The sequence below is a fragment of the Clupea harengus genome, chromosome 19 (assembly GCF_900700415.2).
Source record: "Clupea harengus chromosome 19, Ch_v2.0.2, whole genome shotgun sequence".
NCBI classification, from domain to species: Eukaryota; Metazoa; Chordata; class Actinopteri; order Clupeiformes; family Clupeidae; genus Clupea; species Clupea harengus.
In genome coordinates this window covers 18,033,313-18,060,389 of record NC_045170.1, presented here as the reverse complement: position 1 = coordinate 18,060,389, position 27,077 = coordinate 18,033,313, and the positions used below count along the sequence as shown (strand labels likewise).

General features: G+C 44.2%; 2 protein-coding genes across 2 annotated transcripts; both read right to left on the bottom strand.

Moving 5' to 3' along the window:
• Positions 1-763: 763 nt before the first annotated feature.
• On the bottom strand, positions 764-11,601 carry dbpa (D site albumin promoter binding protein a). Its single transcript, XM_012829535.3, has 5 exons — positions 11,397-11,601; positions 9,879-10,110; positions 7,656-8,120; positions 4,413-4,660; positions 764-4,171 (listed from the first exon to the last, which is right to left on the bottom strand). Exons 2-5 carry the CDS (start codon positions 10,063-10,065, stop codon positions 3,956-3,958), a joined length of 1,116 nt encoding a protein of 371 aa, XP_012684989.1. The 5' UTR covers positions 10,066-10,110; positions 11,397-11,601; the 3' UTR covers positions 764-3,955.
• A 1,965-nt stretch (positions 11,602-13,566) lies between these two features.
• On the bottom strand, positions 13,567-26,993 carry znf865 (zinc finger protein 865). Its single transcript, XM_012829530.3, has 2 exons — positions 25,155-26,993; positions 13,567-20,281 (listed from the first exon to the last, which is right to left on the bottom strand). The coding sequence occupies exon 2, from the start codon at positions 19,471-19,473 to the stop codon at positions 14,839-14,841; it is 4,635 nt and encodes a 1,544-aa protein (XP_012684984.2). The 5' UTR covers positions 19,474-20,281; positions 25,155-26,993; the 3' UTR covers positions 13,567-14,838.
• Positions 26,994-27,077: the final 84 nt, after the last annotated feature.

Genomic DNA, 27,077 nt, shown 5'->3' with positions numbered 1-27,077 from the left:
TGGGGGGGGGGGGGGGGTTGCAGGGGTTACACTATCACTCCATCTGCCATCTCCCCTTCTGTGCGATGCCATCCATCTCCCAGGAGCATGATCAAGGCCGGCTCAGGCAGTGCACAAATGATACTCCACAGTGTCCAGGGCCAAAAATAAACAAGGCCGGATAAGTGGGAGTGCTGTCTGATGAGGACTCTGAGGAGGGTCTGTGGAACTCATTTATTAAGATCCAGGCTATTCCGGACTATACAAAAAAAAAGCTCAATTAGACAGGGTCATGGTGCTGCTTTCAAAACTATAAGGCAGAGAGCAGCACAAGAGGCACACCACTCACTCTTGAGAAAAAACTCAAATGACCTTTAAATAACCCGAAGGAGCAATGGCAGGAATAACACAGAGGGGTATGATTAATAAACAGTGGGATTGAATGAGAGGGTGACAGATATACATCCAAAAGCATCTTTGAGATGTTCTGTTTCCCAGTAACAAATGCACTGCTATTTGCCAATTAGTTAGTTAATATAAAGACATTGTTTACCAGTTGGAGGTTTTCAGCACATTATACTTAATATTGATTTGAAACATCATCAAGGCATCATACATGAACTGTCAGATAAAATGTTTTGTTAAAGAACATGTGCCAGACTTCTTGCTCCTCATTTAAGATCCAGAGATGGCAGAGAAACAAAGAGAGACAGAAAGAGATAACAGAGAGTTATGAGACTGGATAAAACCAAGAGCAACATGCAAAGACAGCAGCCAAGCTGAATCAGTGAGTAAGGACAATTCTTTATTGGTGTTTTGGGAAAATAATAAAGCCAGACCACATTTCCCATCATTCCAATAGGCAGGACCAGTAGACATTACCAGTGAAGGATTGGTAGTAGTGCGCCCATGGGATTTGTAGTTCATAACAGTCACAAAAGGGGAGCAGTTTGACAATCCACATCTGGGAAAAGTGGACACAATAGGCGTGGATACCCGTTCAAGACCAGACATATATGCAGGTTGGGCCACCAATACCCATGTAATGCCAAGAGTTAACATACAGTTACATAGAAAAATAGCACTGTCAAAAGGTTTCTTAGGCGTTTACAAACAAATTTCCCCGGTGATAAAAACACGGCCTGCCGTCAGCCGAGAGAGCTGGGGGACAGCAGCAGGCTCTCAGGGCACCGGACACAAGAGGCTCATGGGTAGGAGCTTCAGGTGCATCCAGGAAAAAGATAGTCTTCAGACGTGTAATAGGTTTCGTTTGACCCATAGTCTTTTTTTTGTGTGTGTTTTTCTGTCTTTTTCAAAATGAAACACAAAAGAATAAAGCCTATAACTCCCACAATGCACTTGGGGTCTGGCAATGTGTCAGAGGATAATGATGACAGTGATCAGGCTCATAGGAAAAGAAAGTTTGTTAAGAAGTTAAGATGGTCTTGCCATACAAGGAAAACATGAGGGGAATACCATCTCCTAGGAAACCTATTGGGAAATTCTGCAAAGAAACAATAAGGATAGAAACACAGATTGTCATAGTAACAACAACAATGGTTATAGTAGCAATAATAACTGTAGTAGATACAATAATAAAAAATACATTTAATTCCTGTGAGTAAATTAACAAACACCATATATATAATATTGAGTAATATTATATATATTTATATTGTATTGGGTGTACTAGAACCTTCCTCCCAAGGTAAATTTGGTAGTTTTGGTAACACATCTGAGCCTAAAAGTAATCAGGAAATTTTGGCAAATCAAAATGACCTGTTTTATTTCTGGCCGAGATCATCAAAGCTCCCACAAGTTTTGAAATGTCTCAGGAAAACAAACAGAGGAAGTAAGGAGTTGCACATTTCCACATTTCTGTTATTTTATATTCATAATACTCATTTCAGACTCCTGAGGAATTGACAATAATTCCAATCAGCTTGTATATAAACTACTCATATATATATATTCTTCAAGTCATGTACTTTACATTGATGATCACATATTCAAGCATAAGAATATACACACATATATCTAGTGAGAAATAGTTATTTTAATATTCAATAGTACATTTTTTTTCCATATGGTACAGTAGCATTAGGGATCTTTCATGTGGGTTCAATTTGACGGGAGGTTTAGACATACTGTTGTGTATAGATCTAGAAACCATTCCTCTTACTATACCAAAAGAAACAAACATAAACAAAGTGAGTCGATATAGGCAGTTCAGTAATGTGAGTATGAGTATGTGTGTGTGTGTGTGTGTGCATATATGTGTTTCAGGTAGTGGGATATTGTGAGCACCATGTAGTGGACATAAGAACAGTCATAGAGAGGTTTCTGGTGGGAACACATGCAGTCGCTCATTCACTGCCAGCTGAACCTGGGTGACAAAATCTACATTTGACCCAATGACACTTCACTAGTCAAAACTCAGACAGAGAAAGGGGTTAAGAGAGAGCTTTTTGTCTGTGTGCGTGTGTGTTTGTGTATGTGTGTTTGTCTGTGTGTGTGTGTGTGTGTGTGCACGCGCACAAGTGCACGTGTGTGTGTGTGTGTAAGAGAATGCAGAGTGCAGGGAGTGCTCAGACTCCACGGCATAGTGTATTTGTGCGTTGTCTTTATACTGACCATGGAGAAAATAAAGGTCAAGCTTATGTTGGTATTTCAGTATGTATGGGTGTGTGTGTGTGTGTGTATACATGTGAATGCAAGTGTGTATAAGTTTCTTTACAGCCATACTTCTTCAAGCATTTCAGTATATACATGGAAAGCAGTCTTTCATAACTGTAGAACTGTGTGTGTAAAATATGGTCTCTCTTCTCCTCTCTCTGTCTCTCTCTCCTAATCACCCAGGTTAGGACAAACACACACACGTTAAGCTTTAAGAAGGGAATCAAAGAGAAGAGATCAAAATTAAGTGCTTGAATGAACTCACAATAAGAAGAGGACAAAAAAATGAAAACTATACACATATTTTCATCTCCTTTCGTCTCGTTCTCGTTTGTCCAAAAAAAAAATCCTTCCCCGGATCCTCTCGCCCTCCTCAATCACCACCACCACCACTTTGCCCCTGATTTAAACTTCTTTTACATTCTTCTGCTAAAAAAAGCCGCCTTATCATCCCTGAACTGCTAAAGCCAGTCTGACCTCTAAAATATATCTGAGAATACTCCTGGATTTGTGTTAAAACTCCTCAGGTAGCCCTCGCATTGCAGCCTACACACCCCCTACACCCCTTCCCACCCATATAGAAAATATACAAAAGATTATTTCCAAAATCTTGTCACCTGTCTGAATCCACAAATATAAAAATATACAGTTTTCCTATGTCAAAATCTCATGGCTCTCCTCCTCTTGTCTCCTCTACCTCCACCTCTGCGTCTCCTCCTCTATGCTTGGACTCTCCTCTCTGTCCCCGGTTTAAAAATATACAAGTTTTATTTCGGTTATTTCTTGTCATAGAAAAGAATTACACCTGTGTCCTCTCGGCCTGGCTGTCCTGTGGACTGTCTGTAGCTCTGCCACTGGTCACCTCTCTGGTTGTGTGGTGCTAGGGTGAGGTGAAGGTCTATGTAAGACTGGCATAGAGTAAGATGCCATCGGCATTTACAAGCATCTGCCCTTCCCCCCCTCCCCCCCCCCCCCCCCCCTCCCTCCTTCCCTCCCTACCTACTGAGGAAATGTGAAATGTTCAGGAAGTGGGGGGTTAAGAGGGGCGGGGTGGAGTGCAGGAAGGGCAAGTGTTGCAAGTGCTAACAAAACACTCAGGACCTGCTTATAACCTGATTATACCTCTAGCCTATAACCCTAACCCACAGGGGGCGGTAGAGCGCCGCCCTCGTTTCAGAAGTGCTAATGTTTGTTTTACTGTTTGTTTGTTGACTTCTCTCCTCGTCCTCCTCTGCCGCCCTCTCTCTCTCTCTTTTTCTCATTTGCTCCTTCTTCCTCTTCCTCATCATCATCATCTTCCTCACAAGTCTCCGTGCCGGCTCTCGTACTTGCTGAGGATGTTCCGGCAGCGGCCAAGCTCCTTGCGCATGTCGGCCACCTCCTGCCGCAGTGCGCCGTTCTCACGCTCCAGGAAGGAGGCACGCACCGAGATCTGGTTCTCCTTCAGGCGCCGGGCGTCGCGTGAGCGCTTGGCCGCTTCATTGTTTTTCACACGCCGACACCAGTATTTCTCGTCCTGCAGGTAGGGCGTGTATATGTTTGAGTGTGTGGGTATTGGAATGTGGGGGTGTGTGGAAGGCAGGATTGAGGAGGTAAGAAAACAAGAGACAAAAAGAATGAGTTGCCCATGAAGGAATAAAAAATGTAAAACAACAACAGTAGCTACACTCTCTATGACGATATGCGCTTTGGCTGTAGAAACACTACTGACATTGACAGTGTGGTCAGGGTGCACAAATGGATTGTAGGAGATGTACCTTCTGTTCATCAGGCACCAGCATTTTGCGGGCCTTTTTGATCATGGGCTGAGGCTTGAGCTCATCGTCTGTGAAGCGGTGCCTCCGGGGGTCGAAGGCCTCCTGGCCTGGCACGCTTGACAGCGCGAGGTCCGCAGGGTCAGGGTCAAAGTTCACCATGACATCATTGGCATTGTTACTCTGGCCTGGCGGAGGTGGACAGGATGAAGACGAGGAAGAGGAAGGCTCTGGTGGCACAGCCTGGCCTCCTGCAGAAAGAAAGACAGAGATAGAGAGACAGATAGATAGAGAGAGAGGCAGAGAGAAAAATGAAAGAGAGAGCAAGATGGTGATTACATTCTGCATATAGAGCCACGGTGACAGAAGGTGAGAGATGACTAGGTGTGATTTTAATTCACATGATACGAGTGTTGTTGGTGGTGACTGACAAGGACAGCAGTGGCATTGAGCGGCCACCGGGGGGCAGCAGACGCCAGAAGATTCAGGACCACAGGCAGGCTGGCAGCTCAAGAGCTGCTCAAAAAATCTCAACCTAACAGCCACCATTACGGGTTGAAAGCATCTTAATCCAGACAAATATGTGTACGAATGAGTGTGTATTTTAAAAGATTAATGTATATATATGTATATATGCAAACTGCTTAGTTAGTTTAGTGACTGAGCAACACATTATGTGATATTTAAGATAATTCTGTACCTATAACTAACTGTAAACAATACCTTCTAGAACAGCCACCATTAATATTCACACTTTTGAATAAATGTACAGGATATTATATTTTTTCGCATTCGTTGTTGATTATATAACATGCGTGAAGTACATGTTCTCAGGAAAGAGTTTGTTTTTTTGACATTCTTAAGGGATTAAATTGTTTACAAGCTCTTGGAGTCGCTCTTGGGCCACAGAGTCTACTGCATGCTTTTGCTTCAGTGCTGCACAGGGTTGTTTTCTGACTTTAGGCAACACTTAGAGGAAGTGGCTGTACTGAACTGGAATGTGATATAGGAAGCTTGTTAGATCAAATCTAGAGCCCCCTGAACCTGACAAAGTATAACCTCCCTAACCTCAAATGACACATGTGCATACACACTATGCAATGTACTCATAGTTCTCCAAAAAGATACAGTCCTCTATCAGCAGTAGAAACACATGCACATACACACACACACAAACACATACACACATACACACGCACACACGCACACACACACACACACACACACACACACACACACACACACACACACAAACAAACAAAAGCATCTTCCTTCCCGCTGGCATCTTTGACCACCCAACAGCAGCCTCTTCCTCCTCTCACGAGGTACAAAAACAGGGAACACAGCTGTCCACACACTCACACAGGCACACATGCACACACAAACACAAACACACAGACGCCAACACAAACACATGTTCAGACATACATACACCCACTCATGTTCTGCTTGTGAAAGACTCTTTATATCCAGAAGTCAAAATTTCACATTTGCTGTGAAGACAATACACATGATGGCGCTAAATGATGGAAGTTATATCTGTTTATCTGTGATCCTTTGCAAACTCTCTCTCTCTCTCTCTATTTCTTTCTTTCTTTTAGCACCTCCCTCTCTTCCTCTGCCCCTCCCTTCCCCTCTCTCTCCCGCTCTATTGCTCTCTGCAGCAGCACGTGACGGGGCGCCTGCACATGGCCCGTGCGTGTGAGTGAGGGAGAGTGAGAAAGAGGGAGAGAACACTATCAAGAGAAACAGAAAAAAAAGAGTGGGACAGAGAGGAGAAAGAGAGAAATATAGAGAGGGAGACAGAGAGAGATAGATAGAGCAAGAGAGAGACATCAAGATGAGAACAGAAAGAGAGAGCTATCAAGAGAGAAACAGAAAGAAAGAGAAAAATAAAAAAAGGAAAGCCAGAGAGAGAGCTCTCAAGAGGAAAACAGAAAAACAGGGAGTGCTATCAAGAGAAAAACCAAAAAAGAAGCGAGAGGGACAGAGAAAGAGAGAGAATGAGAGAGAGATAGAGGAAAAACAAGCATGCAAGGAGAGAAAAACCGATGGAGAAAGCGCAGGTTTAGGAGCACAGTTTAAGCCTGTCCTCTCTGTGTTCTCTGCAGACGACAGATGAACCCTGTGACTTCTACTCTGCCTAGTCAAGACTGCATCCCTTCCTCTTCTGGCCCCCTTTGTTTGCTGGAGGCCTCCTGCTCCCCCACTTTCATTAAAATGTACAAACCCCATATTAATTTGTCCATAATTACTTTAAGAACAATCCAAATACACATATATTATACTCATAAATGGAAGTTATGTTAAGGTTTGTGAATTTACATTAGACTTATGGGTGTTTGTGTGCCTGTCTCTCCTTCTGTTGTGTGTGTGTGTATGTATGTGTGTGTGCATGTCTCTCTTTCTGTTGTGTGTGTGTATGTATGTGTGTGTGTGTCTCTTTGTGTGTGTGTGTGTGTGCCTGTGTGTGTGTGTGTGTGCATGTGTGTGCGTGTGTGTGTGTGTGTGTGTGTGTTTGTGTGTGCCTGCCTGCCTGCTCTCCCTTTATTTATCCCTAAGCTGTAGTAAGCTGTGCAATCTATAATGGTCCCTGCGTGGCTGAGACCAGCATCCCGTCTCACTGTTCCACTAAGCTGGATTCTGTGTGTGAGTGCATGTGTTTTGTTTGCCCGTTCAGGAACCCGAAGCACACGTATATTTAGCTACAGATTATTCATTTTTGAACAGGTGCACTGTGCACAGTCCAACATTCAGAAGACAGTAGAGATGTGAGGAACACAGCTGTAGTGGGATGTCAAGGAGAATGCACTAGTGTTCAGGGCACTACACTAGTGGACACACACTTGCACTGTGTCAACACGCACGCACATACATACATACATACATACATACTCAGACATTTTTTTTACACACACACACACACACACACACACACACAAACACACACACACACACACACACACACACACACACACCACACAAGCTCACATGAACTTCATTCCCTCAAATAGAAAGATAGATATGTTCATATATAAATGCACACTGACAAATGTGCATGCACACACATACAAACACAAATCTTTGTGCATAAAATGCAATAAATATGCATCTATTCAGACAGCTGAGTGTCACTCAATTATTCACACACACTAACACACCCCCACACACACACCAAGACTCAATTACTCAACACACTCAATTACTCAATTACACACACGCATGAACACACACACAAACTCGTACCATGTAGGCACTCGGGGCCTCCCAGCATCCCCTGTGGGGGGGGCGGCGGAGGCGGCGGAACGTCCAGCCCCAGCAGTGAGGAGGAGGAGGACGAAGACGACATGGAGGATGAGGATGAGGAAGAGGAGCAGGGTGGTGGAGACACGGCGGAGGACGTGCACTGCGAGCTCTGGCTGGGCACGGCCGACTGAGAACTCTGGGAAGGGATCTGGGCGCTGGCACTGCTGCCCGAGCCACCGGGGCCCCCCGCCGGCATGCAGCCCATGCCGTTCTCGGTCAGAAACTCCTCCAGGTCCATGTACTGCAGCTGGAACAGGCCGGTGTCGCCCGGCAACGTACGCTCCCATAGCAACGGGCCCAGGAAAGCTGACTGCGTGGCCGGGCGTACGGAGGATCCAGCCCCATTCCCACCCACTCCACCCACACCCTGGGAGTCTTCGTCAGAGTCCAGCGGTTTCTCTTTATCTAAGAGAGCAAGAGGAAGAGGAAGAGAGGAAGAGGGATAGAGTAATAGATGGAGAAAAAGGGGGAAAAATGTGTTATTACAAGTTTGTGAAGGGTTGAAGGGTTGAAGACTAGTAAGACCTCCACTCTATACCATTATGACCTTCTTGGCTTGATGTATAATTATCAAGAGTGTGCACAAATTCTCTCTCTCTATTTATCTATCTATCTATCTATCTATCTCTCCCTCCCTCCCTCACTCCCTCTCTCTTTCTCGCTCTGTCTTAATGAAATTGATTTGGCTGAGAGGAGACACACGTCATCGCCTGAGTTGGAGACCTCCTATTACTCCAACCCCAAAGAGAACTCTCCTCCTCAGAGGAAGAGCAGCAGATGCCAGCGCTGGAGAGACTGTAGTGGTGAGACTAAGACACCAGGCACTGGCAAACACTTAAGCCCAGTCACAGAGACCTGGAGTTTCTGGCTCTCAATCGCCAGTAAATTGCGAAGAGAGCAGGAGGATAGTATGGATTTGAGAAAAATGTGGAAAAGTGTGGGGTTAGATAGGAAAGAAAAAAAAATAGAAGTGAGTCAGAGAGAGAAAGGTGTGCAGAGAGAGAGAGAGGGAAAAAAGAGAGAATATGAGTAGGAGAATAGGAGAGTGGGAGTATTTTAAGAGTGTTGCAGATAGCCAGCTGGAGTGGCAGGAAAAAGAAGCTGGCATTGAGAGAGGCATCGATGCCAGGAGCAATCTACAAAATCTCTTTCTTTCCTGCTCTCTCTTCCCTTTTTATATCTCTTCTCACACACACACACACACACACACACATGCATCTGTGCATAAACACTCTCACACATGCATACACAAACACACATACCCACAAGCCATCGCACACACACACGCCGCACACACACAGAAATAAAATGCAGTGTTAAAGCAAAGGCCCCTGCTCAGCCCAGCAGAGCAGCAAAGACTCAGGCCAGGCTAGTCCTTCAAGCTCAGGCTAAACTGGAGAGCCATCATTCCTGTTCATCATCATCATCATGGCAAAACACACACACACACACACACACACACACACACACACACACACACACACACACACACACACACACACACACACACACACACACACACACACACAGTCACAGTTTGAGAGGAAGCCCTCAGGTCCAGAGGTACCACAAAACCCCACTAGGGGGTGGTATAAGCAATTTGTGTAGGTGCCAGTGAGTATGTGAGTCTAAAAACAGCAGCTGAGTTGATCTTAGTTTTATTCTATCCTGTAGTAATTGAGCTGTTCTGGTATGAAATGCAAATCCAAACGATATAAACATCAAAAGAAATATCACTATTAAGGAGACAAACACCCACATGTCTTGGAAACAACTAAATTGTTTTCTTTTCTTCTTTCATGTATGAGTGAGTGTGAAAGATAGGGGGAGGGAGGGAGGGGAGAGTGAGAGAGAGAGAGAGAGAGAAAGAGAGATTATGCATGGAAATCAGTGTTAACTAGAGGGTGATTGTGAGTATTTGTCATAATTTGAGGGACCCATTTCCAACTCCATTGATTTAATCTCTTAATAGCATAGCAATTAGCTGAATACATTCCCACAGATTTATGACAACACAACCACTGTAAAACATTATAAAACGCTATTGTGAAATCAGGCGTAGCAGGACATAAGTGCATCTAATATTTAATCAATAACCCAACAAAAACACACAGCTTACACACACAGACAGAGAGAAAGCGAAAGAAATAGGGAGAGAGTCACCTTTTATTTCGCAGCAGTCTTTCCCTCGGTGGTCAGCTTTGATTGGGAGCTGCAGGAGGGACTTGAGGCTGGCCATGGAGTTCGGGTGGCCATTTGGAGTGGTAACGGACGGGTTGCCGGCTCCGAACTGCGGGCTCGCCCCAGCTGGCAGCTCCGGTGGTAAGAGCTGAGTTAGCGGCCTGGACATCGTTGATTCCTGGTGTGCGTTTGAGGTCTATCTCGGAGGCTGGGACTAATGAACAAATGCGCCAACGAAAACTGTCAGTGGCTTAGCCTAGCTCGTCTAATGGAGACGATTTGACTACTGTAAAAATACAGCTATAGACGGTTTACTGATTTGCACACCCTTGTGCAAAGTGAAGGGCTGTATAAATCATCAGTGAAAACAAATCATTCAAGTATTAGGCTAACATCCACATTGACAGACGTGCGAAATTCTGTAGCCTTTAAAATACTGATGGACCCCACAGTAAACCGTTAGTTTGAAAAATGTATTAAACAATCAATAATCTCGATTTAGACTTTCGGTCTCATCCTCTTGACAGACGCACAGCCACCTTTAAGGGCATTTAAAGCTCCCTCCCCTCGCTCGCTCTCCTCCAGGATAAACAAAGTTGGATCTCTTAAACTTGCGACGTTCCTCCACTTCTTTCAAGAGGTCCATTCATTTGTCAGTATTTGTCTTTACATCAGTTTGATATTCCTCATGTCCTGGGAACAAATGTTTCCCGAAAAATACAACGGTTGAAAATGACAGGCGTCCATGTAGTCGGAGAGAATTGCCACCAATAAATGCAAATAACATAGGCCTCTATGCTTACTAAAGGCCTAAAAATATTCAAACAACAATCCGCCAAAGATAGATAAATTCAAGATTACACTAAATGGCTAGACGTTGAACCTAATGTAACCAAGATATTTTTTGATGAATTAACCAAAAATAAAATAAAACGCGGAAGGTCGAGGTTTGATTGCTGCGGTTTTCTTCTCCGTTCAACGTTTCACCTTCGCTCTTGCTCAGTCTTTCACGCGCTTTTCCTCCGCAAACCCATAAGAAAACGCGAGCGCTCGAACCGCGGCGAGAGTCAGCTGGAACGAACACGGGCCGCTCTCGTGACATCACCTCTCACAGGGAAACAGCGCTGAGGGAGGGGTTTGCTTAATATTCATGCTTCACACCTCCTTGATAACCTCCCATCATATGATGAACGATACCCGCCTCCAAGCCACAAGCCAATAACAGAAAATCACCCAATATATTCATATGTTGAGGTACGCCTCTTACATTAACCCATTCTTTAAATGATTTATTTGCAACATAAATGGTGTTAAAACACGTGGTTAATAATCTGTAAACCGACAAGATCAGGAAGTAAACATAAACATTTCCTCAGCTTAATAAGTGTGAATATATAGCATATTATTTCGACATTATTTAAGCAAACTAGCGTCCAACAAATATACCCCAGAAATAAATAATAATAAAAACATCTCACAGTCAATGTGTTATTAACCTACCAACTGTCCAGGAGCTTCAGCTGAAGGTTTGATCAGGATCTCTTCATATAAGGCCTACAGGTTGATCATGGTGTAAGCTGTTGTCGTTGTAGCTGGTTTGCTGATGCCAAAAACGTGAGCGTTCGTGTTTTGGCCGACAGAAATATCTCTCCTCTCTACCTTAAGACCAAGTTCTATACTCAGAGCAAGCACATGGCCCACGCACGCGGGAGTGCTGCTATGGACAGTCAAGAGCCGACGCCATTGGTCCAAAGTAGGTCAGTTTCTACCTTCCTCGGCCTCCTATTGGATATAACTAGGTCGATCGCTCCTCCCAGTCTCTTCCCCATGCGAGTGCCGCGTGAGACAAGTGTAAAACAACAGCACAGCGGCTTCACGAGACTGTGGATTAGTGTTTCACTGCCACATCCAGACATCAGATGGAATTTGGTCTTCCATGTGTTTCGCCCACTTAGTACCACTGATAGAAAATAAATACAAATAATCTAGCTATGATAGCATCATGTAGGCTATTGATTCTAAATAACTTGCAATACTCCTAATAATTCTGATTTGGACCTATAAACAACAAATAGCCTACTTTATAGTGTGTGTGCATTTGTGTGTGAGAGTAAATAGAAAGGGAGGGGGGGGAGAGAGAGAGAGAGAGAGAGAGAGAGAGAGAGAGAGAGAACGGACTGTTGCAGTATGAAGGGGCAATGTGTGAGCCATGAGGTGCAGTTAAATTAGAAACAATCAGCTGAGGACAGGTATGGTTATGGGGCATATCTTCTTAATATCATAATGGACACCATCAGTTTTTTAACCTACTGTGACTGAATATAGTTAAGGACATAACACCAGTGCAGAATTGTTAGAAAGGCCCAAACACGCACGGCAACAAGGGTGCGTCCTGTTGAAGACCACTCATAGATGCAGCTTGGTGGTAGGTCTTGGTGTGGCTTGATTAATTCTAAAGGTCATTTGACCTTACATCCCACAGATACGGTCATTGGACTGAGGTCAGTGACAACCCCTCCTTGATGTGCAGCAGTGTACTCTCTCACTCGCTTCCGTGTCCTGGTGTCATGTTTGAGTGGCCATTTCATGCTGTCTTGTATGTTGTATTGCTTCTGACATTTATAATAAAGCCAGATGCACAGACAGCCCATTAATAGTCACAAAGAAAGGACGGGGTTAATGATGCTTCAGTTTGTGAACTATAACTTTCACCAATGAATAATAAATATGCCATGCTGTGCTTTACAAGTCATGAGCTGCGAGTTGGATAGGATATTTACATTGGTAAACACATTTTCATAATCACTGGGTTGATGCCTCATCACATTCACAAACACGCAAGCAATCAGTGTTCATTAGCACCATCAGATATCCAGCTGCCTCCTCTCAGTGCACATCATGGGTCCCCCTACCTCTTAATCTCAGCCATCTAAACACTGGCCTTATATTGCCACCTAGTGTATTCTGAAGGCATTGCAAATAACAAAAAAGAAAACAAATAATTAACTAAACTCTCACACTGGGATGAGCACACTGAAGGATAATCTCAAACAAACAAAGCTCCTTAAAATTATTATTAATCATGATAGTACTGATTAATTTATTGATTACAATGGGATAATAACCGATTTTCACTCCTCCTCTAAAAGGGGCTTCCAGCATGAATAGGTTGATGGTTTCCGCCAGAACAGGCAGCAATGAAGCTCTGATGTGGCACAGTAGTTCTGCCAGGAGGCGTTGTGGCTTTTCCCCCTAATTGGTTGTGGCACCTCACAGGGCATGTGCCAACATACGTGAGTGTGGGCGGTCGGATGGGGCCCTGGGTACCAGGTGCAGACCACCTGGACACATACTCATGAAAGACAAAGCATTCAGCCTCTGCATTCATTTCATCCAGCAGTATAACACTGCTAGTATTTCAGCCTTTAAAATCATGAACAATTCTCAAATAATCTTGACCTTTACATTTTGGACGAATTCATTTCACAACTAATTCAATACCACAAAGGTGCTATAGAAATGAGGTTCAATTTGAAGTGTTTATGTTCCATAGCGGCAAATCCTGTGATTTCTGAAATATCAATTTCCTTACGTATTCAGGTCTGACTATGCAGTTGTTCAAATGACATGGGCAATTACCAATAGTCAAACAAAACACTACACCAAGCAATCTTTTTACCTTTTTATTTGATTTCTTGAGGGTCTCAACATCTTTTGTAGGTTTAGGAAAAAAAGAGGATAGTCGTTTAGTATTTATAGTTCTTATTTTTAGTTTACAGAGGAAGAACAGGGGAAGAGGGGAACTATAGGTCTGTGTGTGGATATGATCGTGTTGGGAGACTAGGACAAACAAATCCAGAGGGGAGGGAGAAGAAAAAAAAAAAAAAAATATCACATGGATACACTTAAAACCCCTCGTCTTACACGGATAACCCCCCTGGTCACACCCCACCCACCCAGCACAGAGTAAAAATGATTAAAAAAAGAATTTATACTTGGAATATAAAAACAAAACAAAAACACAATAATATAATAAAATATAATACGAATTGTACAGTACAGGGTGGCTGATCCCATCTCTTGTGTTCCAAAACCTCGACAACAAAGACACTTGGAACTGTTTCATCTATGCAGGCCCATGGTTTCTTTCCCCCTTCTCTTTTCATTTTTAATCAGCAATTCAGAAAATGGCCTCTACCGATGCATTCTACCCTAGATCAAAACGCTGTTACTTTTCTGCACATGATTTTTGACGTCTTTACTTAAGGGTAAGTGTTTGGGATTCTTTGATGAGGGATTATATTATTCACAGAGTTAAGCTTCACAACAACAGTGTCTGAACGTGTTATCCTCGATGATCAGATTACATTGTTTTTTTCAAAGACTGACCTGACTCATCTCCACCCAGCCATTCACCTCTCTCGGCTGAACACATTGGCCAATACAAAATGACCAAAAAAAAAAAAACAACAGCAAAAAAAAAAAGCACAATTCCACAGTAAACAGAAAAACTACACTTATCAAAAGAAAGACAGAGACTATACTTTTTGAATAACAAGGGAAAACTAAACAGGAAAAATTAAATCAGTACTGTTTGGATTAATTCACTCATATTTGAATGCATTCATTACCGCTAAACAGATGTTACGGAAAAGGATATGGTGAATGCATCTAAAAAGGACAGAGATGCTACGAAAACAGTCACACTTACTAGAGTACTTTCCCCTTTGAGGAATCCAAGTTAGAGCTCCATGTCTTATATGGATGTTGCTTTAGATGCAGGCCGGAAGTGTTCATGTTAATGGTGAAATATATATCTAGAGGCATGTCTTCCTCCAACACTTATGTCCTATCCTCCCCCTTCCCCATCATCTTAAAAACACCCTAGATATCTTAGGTCTTTTTTCTTTGTTTTTTTCTTTATTTTTAATTAAAAAAATATTTAGTGCCTGTACTCAGTCACCACAGTTGATCTCTCGCTCTGGGCCTCACCAACTGTCCCTTTGGGAGACATCTGTATTTTCAGGCCCCAGTTCCCAGTGGCAGCAGCACCCACCCGCCGGCAGGCAACCCTATGCCTCTCCAGCAGGGCGGCGTTCCAGAAGCGTGAGGGGCAGCGTGGGCAAGAGAAGCAGCCCTGGTTGAGATGGAAGGCCCGGTGACGGAGTGCGCTCAGGAGCCGGCGCGAGCGTTTCCCACAGACGGGGCAGTTGAGTCGCGCCTTTTGGCCAGTGGTCCTGGGGGGGTGGCGTGTCGCATGGTGGATGAGCAGGGAAGCATGGCGGGAGAAGGTGGTGCTGGGGCAGAGGGGACATGGGAAGCGCTTCAGGTGGATCTCCAATGACCTCAGACCTCTGAACTTTAACCGGCCCACGCGCCACGTTCCTCCGCTCCCAGTCCCGCCTCTGGACCGGAGAATCTGAGCCAGGATCCATTTTTTCCTTTTCAGCTGTCTCTGAAGTCTGCGCTTTTTTCTTCGCATCAGTCTGTATTTTTTGGAGTTTTCATGGTTCATATAGCCCATCAGTGACCCCCTGCTGTTCAGACTAAACTTCTTTTTTTTTTTTTTTTTGGGGTGCGTGGCTTCCCCCTGGTGCTGAGGTGGGCGCTGCTGAGACTGGAGGGGGGGCAACTGAAAGGGCTGCTGTTGCTGGTGGTGGTGGTGATGGTGGTGGTGCTGCTGCTGCTGCTGCTGTTGCTGAGCAGAGGAGATTGGGATGAGCGGAGGCGCGGGGCTCAAGATGTTGGAGGAGCTCCCTGGATAAACATGCTCCGCTTTTAACCCCAGTGGTTGCTGGTGGGTGGAGTGGTGGCCGCTGGGGGAGTAGTGGTGCTGAGAAGACGCACTGGAGCCGGAGGTATGAGGCCCTGACTCGGGGACATAGAACAGGGGGGAGTAGCCAGCTGGCTGGGGGAGGGGATGTGTGTGGGAGTGGGTGGAGTGGGATGGCTGGCCCCCATGAGGCCCACTGTCTGAGGACAGGTGGAGGAGGGCATTAGTGGCTGCTTCGCTCTCGGACACTGATGATCCGGCGCCCCCAGATGCACTTCCTCCTGCACCAGAGGACTGGTTTGTTGGGGGCTGGGACAAACCGTGCTGTGACAACCTGTGTCGGGTCAGGCTGTTGGAGTATGCGAAGGCTTTCCCACACACCTCACAGCAAAAGAGCTTTTCCCCCCCATTTTCGTGGACCGTTTGATGATGGGCCGTCAGATGGAAGTGATGGCGGAAGGACTTCCAGCAGATTTCGCAGGTGTAGAGCCGAGCAGGGGCCTGGTTGCCTGTGGCGGCGTTGGATCCTTGTGAGTTATCCTGTGGATACGAGTAATATGAGCCCGAGTTTTTTTGATCTCCATGCTGGCTGATAACTCCTCCATGGTTTTGAGCGGAATTGCTCTTAGTGTTACTCTTTCTTGGCCGAAAATCCCCTTTCAGATGTAGTTTTGTGTGTCTCTTAAGGCTCTGTGCATAGCCAAATTCTTTCCCACAAAGGGAGCATTTGAAGTTCTTCTCACCTGAATGCACGGTCTGATGTTTGGTGAGGTGGAAAGGCTCTCTGAAATCCTTCCCGCAGACATCACAGTGGAACGGCTTTTCCCCTGTGTGAACACGATCGTGGCGACGGAGGGTTTCACGTCTGCTGAAACCACGCCCACAAACGGTGCACAGGTAAGGTCTCTCCCCGTCAGAACGTGGTCCACTTGGGTGGCGCCGTCTACGTTTGACAATAATTTCACCAGGTCGGGGCTCTCTCTTCTGCCTGGGCTTCCTGGGACGTTTGGGTTTGGCATTGGGATTCTGCTGGTTAGGCTGCTGAGCTGGATGGGATAAGGGCATCATGGAGCCACTCATGCATTGGTCACTCCCGGCGCCTCCTGTTCTGTACGACTTGTTCATTTCAGATGTTGAAGATGGGCCGCTAGGGGATACTCCCATGGACCCGAAGCCAAGGCCTCCTAGCAAACCTCCAATGATATCTCTTCTCTCCTCACGACCTTCGTTGTTGTTCAATTCTGCAGGTAACGATGCAGCAGCAGCAGCAGCTATGGCAGACATGGCACTGCTGGTGACTTCATCTTCAGAGTCATCCAGAAGGGAAGAGAGGGGAAGGTGAGGTTGCTGCTGTTGGTGGTGATGGTGTTGCTGCTGGCTCTGAGGATGAGGGTGTAAGGTGGGCGCCAGGGGAGCTTTCCGGAGTGCTGGACCGGTCATTCCACTGCTGCAAGACCCATCAGCAGAGTAACAAGGAGATGGATTTCCCTGTTGGCGACGGTAGTCATCAACTCTGCATGATGTTTGGTAACGATTCCTGTAATCTGAGCCGTATTTTCCCTCAGTTTTAGTAGTGACGCCAGAAGTTCCACCTCTTCCTTGCTGGTACAGACCATCACAAGACATTCCAGCTCCACCACGTTCTTCAGTTTTCCCATAGCTCATTCCTGATCCATCTCCTACCTGTCTGCTGTGATATTCTCCACTTCCTCCTGACTTTCCATCTGCTGAATTCACAGAGCTGTTTCCATCACTGCTTCTAGAGCGCCTACTTGGTTTGCCACAGGTACCAGAAGCTGCATGATTGAGCAGAGAAGTGCTTTCCCTGAAGCAGCGTCCACATGCTGGACAGCGGAACGGCTTCTCCTCATGGATCTTCTCGTGTCTTGTGAGGGACTCACGGCGATTAAAAGACCGCTCACAGATACCACAGGCAAAGGGACGTGCTCCAGAGTGGATGACTCCATGCTGAAGGAGATGGCCCCTTTTCTTAAAGCCCTTTCCGCAGTCTGAGCAGCAGTAGGTCCGCTCTGGGCTTGGGCAGGACGATGATGTTGGGTCTGGATTGGACTGGTTCTGGTCTCGGTGATGAGCATTTTGAGAGATCCCATCCTGAGTTGAATGAGGGAGGCTTGTATCAGCTTGGTGATGGTTAGCATTGAGATTGGAGCTACTGCCACTACGTGCACCCTCTCCATCTCCACCATGGGTGCGTATGTGTCTGCGAAGGCTAGGAAGGTGTGTGAAAGACTTGCCACACTCCCCACAGTGATACAAGGGCTCTGGTTCTGGTTGTGTGGGAGCTGGAGCCATGGGAGGTTGGTTGTCAGGCTGTTTAGGGAGCTGTGAGACATTGGTAACTAACACTGAGGCAGAGCTAGAGGATGGAGCGGAAGAGGAGGAGGAGGAGACAGTTGAAGAAGAGGAGGAAGAAGGTGTAGAAGAGAGGATGGATGAGGGGTCTCCAGCAAGACCCCTCAAACCAACCCCTCCAGCTCCTCCAACCAGGCCAGAGGCAGTGTCATGACCATGTCCCGCAGAGCTGCTGTGGCAGCCAGGGTTACTGCTACTGCCGCTACTGCTACTGCTGCCATCCGTTTTCCTCTGGGGCAGGTAGCCGGCCATAGCCTTCTTTCTCCTGCTGCCACTACCTCCACTTCCTCCTGCCCCAGAGCCACTTTCTCCCTTCCCTTCATCCTTGGGGACAGATAGATGAAGTGGCAAAGGAAGAGGTAAGCCCGCTTCTTGCTGCATCAGGGAAGCTAACTGGTTGGAAGAGAGCACTGGAATGCCTTGAAAATCAAAGCCTCCCAGAGGTGAGGGTTGTGGGGCTGGGTGTAGCGGGTGGTGTGGATGGCCATGGGAGTGGGGGTGTGATAAGGCATGAGGTGGCAGCTGCTGTTGTTGCTGTGGGGGCTGGGGAGTGGGATGTCCATGAGAGTGTGAGGGATGCAAAGCTGGGGGGGGCGCTAAGCCTGAATTTGAATCTCCAGCACCTTGGCCCAAACCCAATCCCAGATGGTTATGGGTGCCTTGCTGTACCAGAAACTGCTCCAAGCTGGCATTTGCTGGCACTCCAGAGAGATAGTACTGATTGGCAGCAAGCATGCAGCTGAACTGCTGGTGTAAACTTCGAGCATCAGACTGAGATCCAACAAGAGGCTGACCCAATGAGGCCACAGTGCTGCTGCTGCTGGGGGGGTTGTTGGAGGTGGATGTTGAACTAGAGGGTGAGGGTGAGGAAGAGGAAGGTCCAGGGGATTGGGGTACAGACAGGCCAGGGTGTAAAGGTGGTGGTGGGGGCGCAGATGTCACAACTCCTCCGATCACGCCTGAACTTCCTCCACTGCCTCCACCGCCGAAGTCAAAGCGGCCCATCCCCGAGTGGAGTTGCTCCTGGGCCAAGGCGGCTTCGGCAGGGTGGAAGGGTCGCAAGAACTGGGGGTATCCAGACGAAGAGCTCCCGCTGCCACTGCTGCTGCTCATCTTGCTTGACTTCCTTGAGCTCTGTGATGAGGATTGAGTCTGCTGGGGTAAAGGGGGAGGGGGTGCACTCATTTTGGCAAATATGGAAGAAGAATCTGCAAATGCATTACTCCTGGAACTCTGCAAAGATCCAAGGCCCAGGCCAGAGAGAACAGAGGCCTCACTCTGTTGCTGCTGCTGCTGCTGCAACTGCTGCTGCAGCTGCACCTGCTGCTGGTGCTGCAACTGCCTCTCCAAACCCAGGCCTTTGAACTGGTGAGCCTGGTGTCCACTCAGCATTTCTAAAATGTCCATTGGGTATTTGCCGAACTGGAACATTTCCCACTAGCTGCTCAGGGGCTGCTGATGGGGCTGCTTCCCGTGGCCCAGCCTCTTTTAGAGGACAATCCCACCTCCACTTAGACAAGCAGGAACAGTTCCTCTCGGCTTTATGCCGCTCTTGCAAAAACTGTCCGAATGCAGTCTGCCTGAAGGAAGGGTGTAGTAAATCCAAAAGGCTCCCAAAGAATAGACACCGGAGTGTACAGCACAGTGAAAGGGGTGGGGGGTTATTTTGTGGTGACTGTCCCTATAGGTCCACTAATGAATAATGCTATATAAATTAAAAGATAACACAGGAATACTACCGTCTGGAAGGGTTAATAGTAAAGTCTGATGTTGTACTGGCTTATTGTCTTTCCTGATAAAACAACTCCGGGTTCTTTCTGTGCTTTCCAATTTAAAATTGCCCTTGATTGTGGAAGTTTAAATTAAAATGTACCTACTAGACTCTTTCCAGAATTACAGATGTCAAGTTCGTGATTAAATAATAGAAAGTGAGATATGCTAAAAAAAAACAAAGCTCTACGCGAGCAGAGTGCCCAAAAGTGTCCAGTTAGTGTCTACAGCCAAAATCTTTAAAACTTGATAAAGTTCATGGAATGCAGGTCAACCAACTGTTCCAACTTAATCTTGCCAGTTAGGATTTCCCCCAGTCGTCTTGAGAAACTCCACAGACACCAGGATGTCCTTGAAAACACTCAATCCTCCAGAGTTTTTCCTTGGTGAGCCAGGCACAGCGGGACTCCACTTCCACCTCCTCTTGAGTGTCTCACCTTCTCCACCTGGCCCAGGGTTTATGCAGAAACTAAGGGACAAACAGAGCAGATGGTTTAAGTGATGTTGGGTCAGTTTGACACAGACACATTCATAGATCTGCTCACAATTTTTTGTTAAAACAACACTGAAAAATGCCTTAAAAATCTTTATAACATTGCATCGCCATCCCACAATTTTCAATGCGTTTACTGTGGTACAGAATCTCTTCATAAGCATTTATTTGAGTTAAGAGCATTGATAATGAGTCAAAGCCCATCGTTAAAGGTCTGAGTCATGTCTTTCTGGAAACTCATTTAACAGAAACTGAGCTCAAAAGATTTACTATTTACAAAAACAGATCCAATAGTGCCAGATGCTATAACCTCACATGCAGTTTTGGCAGTAGCTTGTTTTTAAATAACAAAGTTTCCCCTTTTCCAAAGCCTTATTGGCATACCGGTAATTAAGAAACGTTCCACTTTCGTCATTATGCTATGGAAGCCCATTTCTGGCAACGTGATGAAGAAAAAAAAAGACCCTGTAAGTATAATGACAAACTTTTTCTAAATAATGAGTTAGCATCTCAAAATAATGACAAGAGACAGATTCTACATTAAGACGTGTTTAATTGTTTGGGACAAGAGAAAACAAAAAATCTTCGGAACATCTTCGATGGAAGATCAAAGCGATACTGACAGACATGTTTAAATTCATAACTGACCTGTGCTGTAGTGTATAAAAGGCAATGTATGAGCAGATGTGGACTAACGTCAGAGCCCCATCACAATTTGTTATCAGCTAAGTTAGCTAACGTTAGCTGTTGGCTGCCACAGAGCTATGCTAGCTAGTTGACGAGTGGTTTGTTAGAATTCCTTTGTCACTTTGAATTTAACATTTCACAAGCAAAACATGAGCTGGAAGGTAGGCTGTAAATAGTCCAGTGTTGGTGGTTTCTTAATTTATTTAAATAATACAGCAGATGTGTGTCCATGAGGTGGGTTAAAATGTAAAAATGCACAATGTAAGCTGCCAATGGGGATGTTTTTTAGAGGCTTACAAATAGTAAATAAAAGTTGTCGTCAGGGAAGAGCTGACTGGTAAATTCTTACCGGGGATTGGATGATTTTTACAAGATGGTAAAAATGGAGCTCTTTGATTGTCCGAAGAGTTTGTTGTTAGCTATCGTTTATTCTGGTAGTATATCCATTGCGCATAGAGAAGAATCCTCCTCATGAAGAAGCTACTGAAATTGCACGGAGCATGAAGCTCTTTGGACTTAAAGTGATTTAAACAAGGCAGCTATATCTTTCACAATTGATTCTTTGGATGGGGTAGCGAATAACTTCATGAATAGACATTCAATATACGTATATGAAGTACAACTTCAATGAATTTCAGTCCCTGAATAGGTTACGTAGGAGTACAACAGATAAACCCAGTCTTTGACTTTTCTATTTCTGTCGAGATGATGATACCTTAAAGATTTCGCTGCACCAAATTTAACGAATGACCCCTTATTTTAAAGGTAATTAACGGTAGATTTAGGATATCCGATAAAACAACTTTCCATTGTTTGACCATCACGCCTCATTTGTGGGGATTTCCCCGGGATCAATTGGAGTCGTAGAACTGATTTATATGTATAGCTAAACATAGATATGTTAACCAGAGCGCAAAATATAGTACCTTTATAGGAGTAACCCACAAGACGACCCCGCCCACCCAATATCATCAACTATCGCAATGTTTCACTGAAAACATTTTTATATGGCAATTCAGTAGACATCGTCCCACCCTGGATGTAAAATTGTTTCACCAGTGTCCTTGTTTGTAGCAAGCCATTGAATCAATACCATACCAAGATTGCTTGTTGCACAATTAATAAACCACAGCCACTCGTGTAAGGGAAGAGCAGGTGAAAAAGTCAATGTTGACCAAGGCAATATTGTGATTAATAGGGAAGCTATTAATATTGAAAATCAATAAGTCAATGTTTGCATGATTTCATCTGTATAGGAGACATGAATTCGTTTTTGTCTTGTTGACAACATTTTTAAAAGGAGGGAAAAGTTACATGACCTTAACTGACAAAGCCTTATACAAGATGCTCCTTTCCTTGCTAAAATGTTTTCAGGAAAAGTCAAAAGATGCACAGTAGTAGAAAATGCTCATTATGAAATTTTCATCGAAAACTAGCGAACTAACTAGCTAACAGCCATCCCACTTGCCTTGCAAACACAAACAGCACCACTGCAAACGAAAAAAGCTAATTAGCTTGCTATGTATTTTGGTGACATAAAAAAATGTTCTTACGTTTCGCATTTAATATTTATTCAACAAACTGTTTCTTGTGAACTTGCAATTCCAAAGAAATAGATGGTAATCCACTTAAACTGCAAAATACATTCTTTAGCAATCCAATATGGCTAAATATACTTGGCTATATACTGAATAATATAACTGATAGTCTAATCTTCAAATGCCACACTATCACCATACAAAAGACTAACTGATAAATAAGGTAATCTCTTACAAAAGACACAAAGACTTTGCTTGATAATATACATGGCTCTGGTTTACTCTGATGTAGACTTCTACTAGATGCCTAATTGGTATGATTGCTCTTGTTTTTATTTCTAGCCCATGATGTCAAAAATGTAATTTAAATGTCAAGGATATAATAAACATTCATGGCATTCTCTTAATAAATATATAAAAAGGAATGCTGTACATTAAGGTTAACAAACCTTAACAAACATTAGGCTAGTTTAAATTAACAAATCCTTGACTTCAGTAATAATCCTTAAACAACATTAAAAGTGCAATTCATAATTTGCTGGTCTGTGTATGCCCATGTTTCCTTGATTATAACATTCTAACATTTAGTAGCAATGTTAAATGAAGAAAGCATCATGTTTCAGCAATCTGCCCACAAATGTAAATGGTTCCACCTCCACCACATAATAGCTTCGGCCTTAGGCGAGGAAAAGACAAATTATTACCAAGTAATCAAAACTCCATCAGTAAGAGAACCATTCGTCCACAATCTCTATTACAATGAATGGGGGGGGGGATTGGGGGAAGGGCAATGGCTGCTTAGACTGCAAGTAAAATGTCAAACATCTCTTGACCAAAACTATTATAAGCCAGAAATAAGGGCCCAGTGAAGCACCCTTTGACACTTGAAACAAACTGCATAAATGTAATGTATGAACAAATACAATGTAACAAATGTGTTGTGCCAGTGTGTAATAGGCTATGATGTCAGTGTACCGGCATGGAACATTTGGGGGTGGGGGTAGGGGGGGACAATTCTTGACCTGACATCAATGCACGATTTAGGCCTCCTTTAGTACCTTTTCCTATTATTGTTCAGATAGGCCTAATATGGGCAAAAACAGGCTTCCAGTACAAATCAAAATGTGTAGTGCATGCTGACCATTTTTGTTAAATTAATGGGACTCACTGAGACCTGAAACCAAACCTAAACGCACCATTAGCTACAAGCCCTCCCCCAGACCCAGGCATGGAAGAATACCATAACTTGAGTGGCAGCTACATAAGGCTCCAATCTGTACAGAATAGCAGACAATCGGAGTGGTGTCGACACCAAAGCACTCTTATTCTGTTGGTACAGCAAATCAGTTCATGTATGCAAAAAAAAAATTAGTAAACCGGTTGAAGCAGACAATTACCTTCATGACTGTCATTTCCAGTGGACTATGTACATGCAAATTGCTTTGCAAGCCTCTAAGTTAGTAAACATTCTGCCGTTTCTATGGTTATCATTCTGCTTCCAGTCACATGGACTTTCCTATACACTCAGGATTGCAAGAAACCAACTGAAACAGTCAATTTACTAGTCTTGCTGACAGCAAATATTAATAGCAAAATTCAATATCCAAGTGACTACTTAAAAAAAAACAGTATCCGTGCATCCAAGTAGAATCTACCTATACAACAGTTTTTTAACAGAGATCCCATAATGAGTCTTGATAGTCATTTTTTAACCTTAGAGTTCAATCATATACTACTCAGTTACAGAACTCTAATGCTTGTATTCTATACCAAATGTACACAAGGACACACCGTACCAAACCCCTTATCATGTATCCCCCATGTAGCACTCATGAAAACACAAGTCTACAACAAATTTCTAAACGTAGACAACACCACCTTACACAACAACAAGAACAAAAACATAGTAGGTCATGATCTAATCTGGGTTCCCTTTTTAATTACTTAGGCTTGGCATGAACTGTCAGGTAGTGTGAACTAAGCCATCACATCAGGTGGGCCTATCTTTTCTGAGTGTTGACGTACAAAAGACAGGACTAGCAGTTAATGCACATGTGATGTCGGTGCTGGCAACAGATGCGGATTTTCTCCCTCTTTGGAGAATTTTGGGGAAACAGCAGATTACCAAACAGGGCAGTCAAGCTATGGCGACATGGTCGACACTGACAGGCCTCTAAACTCAGGTATGGAATAGAGCGGATTACCTGATTTGCCCTTTGGCCCAGCAACATTCTCTGTTAATTCACAGACATTTTTAGAAATTAATCATTCAAGTCCAAAATACGACGCTACTGAAAATAGCCTACACTCAGTCCTTTACACATATTGTGCAAATGGCCTAACGTTTAAGGTATATCGTTAACACGATCATTAAAACAATCTAAGGCGTTTTAAAATTGTTTTGAAAGCCCAAATGCAAATGAAAACTTCCTTATCAAAGGAAAAAAAACACTGTCTTTCGTGCTCTGCGGGGTGGTTATTTTGTCTGTGCTGCAGGACCATTCACTCGCTCTCGAGTGAAATTGTAGGCAATATACTGGCAAAATTTCACATTCTGTATCAACATAAACAATAACTAAGTACTAATACAGCTTCCTGGTTTAGATGGCAAGCCAATAACTTACCTGAAGGTTTGGCGGGTCGTCAAGAGATCCGAACCTGATGCTCCACAGCAGGAGGTTGAACGCAGAATTAAAAAAGGGGGGTGTAGGGAAGGGGGGGCAGCCGAATTTCTTCTTTAATCACATTTCTTGGTACCACACCGGCGATATTAAAAGCAAAAAATCCTTACATGCAACATAAAAAAAACAACAATAATGTGACATTCGGTAATAGCTTCTCGGCTAACACTTGGGCCTTTGCGTTAGTTACTTCTCTGATTTTCAAAAGCAAGCGTCGAAGGATAAAAAATATAAAATGTATACTTCTTGAGTACACAGTACCCCTGAAGAATGTTATTCCACTTGGCCACCAACGGAGCTACCCATCCAAGTGAATACAGGGTTTCGTTTTCATCTCACTTGCTAACTTAGCTAATTAAGCTATCTGGCTAGTTTGATAGCTGGCGCTGATGGCTGGCAAAAAACAAGGTATCCTTAACAGTTCGCTTGAGAAAAAATAGACTTTATATGGTTAAGTCTTGCATAAAAGATTCCAAAAACGGCAAGCACACACAAAGGCGGCATCCGATTTCAGGTTAGCAGGTCATTTTCTTCCTCCAACCGAAAAACACCTCGAAGGCCTCCCCATCGGCCCGACGACAGCTCTGTTTTCGACCCGTTAACCAAACCCAATTTCCGCTGGGTTTGCTATCTTTCAAATGCCGAGTATTTTGTCCTTTGCATGCGCACTCGCCGGTGTATTGCTTGTTTACCCGCGATCTTAAGTCAAAATGTCCTCATTATTCATAACCATTCATATTTAAGTATTTTTTTTCAGCGGAATATTTTCCGCCCCGTGTCAATTTTTGGTGTCCCCGTCTTCCTATGAATACTTATGTTCGCTTCACTTCAAAGTGGTCGTTTCCGGTATGACATTTGGTTCCGGGTAGTGTTACACGTTTAACTGCCCGTGCTGCTGCCAGATATTTCTTTGTTTATAGAATTTAGGGAAATTCAAATGACACTATATTTTGATGGTGGAACGTAATACATGACACACATCTGCATTACTAAATGTATTCGTTAACATTCGTATGGTTATCCCCGTGTGTAGATTTCTCTAGAGAAAGTTATACAGCAAGCTAACGTTTGCAAAAGTATGTCCTCATGCTATGGTCAGATTCGAGACCTGACAGCAAAGAACAATAAAATGTGTCCAGCACAATAGAAACCCCTTGGCTGCTCACATCTCGAGAAGGCATGTTAACCTAACGTTAGTGCAAGTAACCGGATTTAAAGGACTGGGCGACTTTATTTTCCTTGATTACGTCAATTATTATCAGTTGTAATATTTATATATCAATGGTAATATGTCAAACGAAGTAACGTTAATATAATGCGAGAGGCACATGCGTGGTGGTTATGACACAAATATACTTCCTAGAACAGAACGAAGCCAGATGTTCATCACATATGCGATACAAGGTCATTAAATATAATTAATTCAGAACATAAGGCAAGTGGAACAACCCCTAGCGTATCACGGTTTAAAAGCATGGTCGAAATCGCGGAGTCCAGGAGTGCACCCGGGGTTTCTAACATTTCGAAGCCATTTTACCATGCTGCCTTCTGCCTGCACGAAATCCCCGCGACCCGGCCCCTCAAAATGGCGAACGTCGGGAACGCCTCACTTGCTGGAGGTAGGAGAGGCGCATGTCTGGACAGCCTAGGTGAAGATAGGCTTTGAACTTGTGGCTTCAAAGCAAATAGGCATATACAAGGATACAAAATACACGATTCAGCTAAAGAAAAAAATAGAACGACTCATTTAAAAAGAGGTTAATTGAAAAGTTTAGCCTAGTCAAAAATGTAAAGGATCCTATCTATCTATCTACAAAATAGCAGCTATGTGTGACAGACAATATAGGCCCATAGACCAATAGTTTA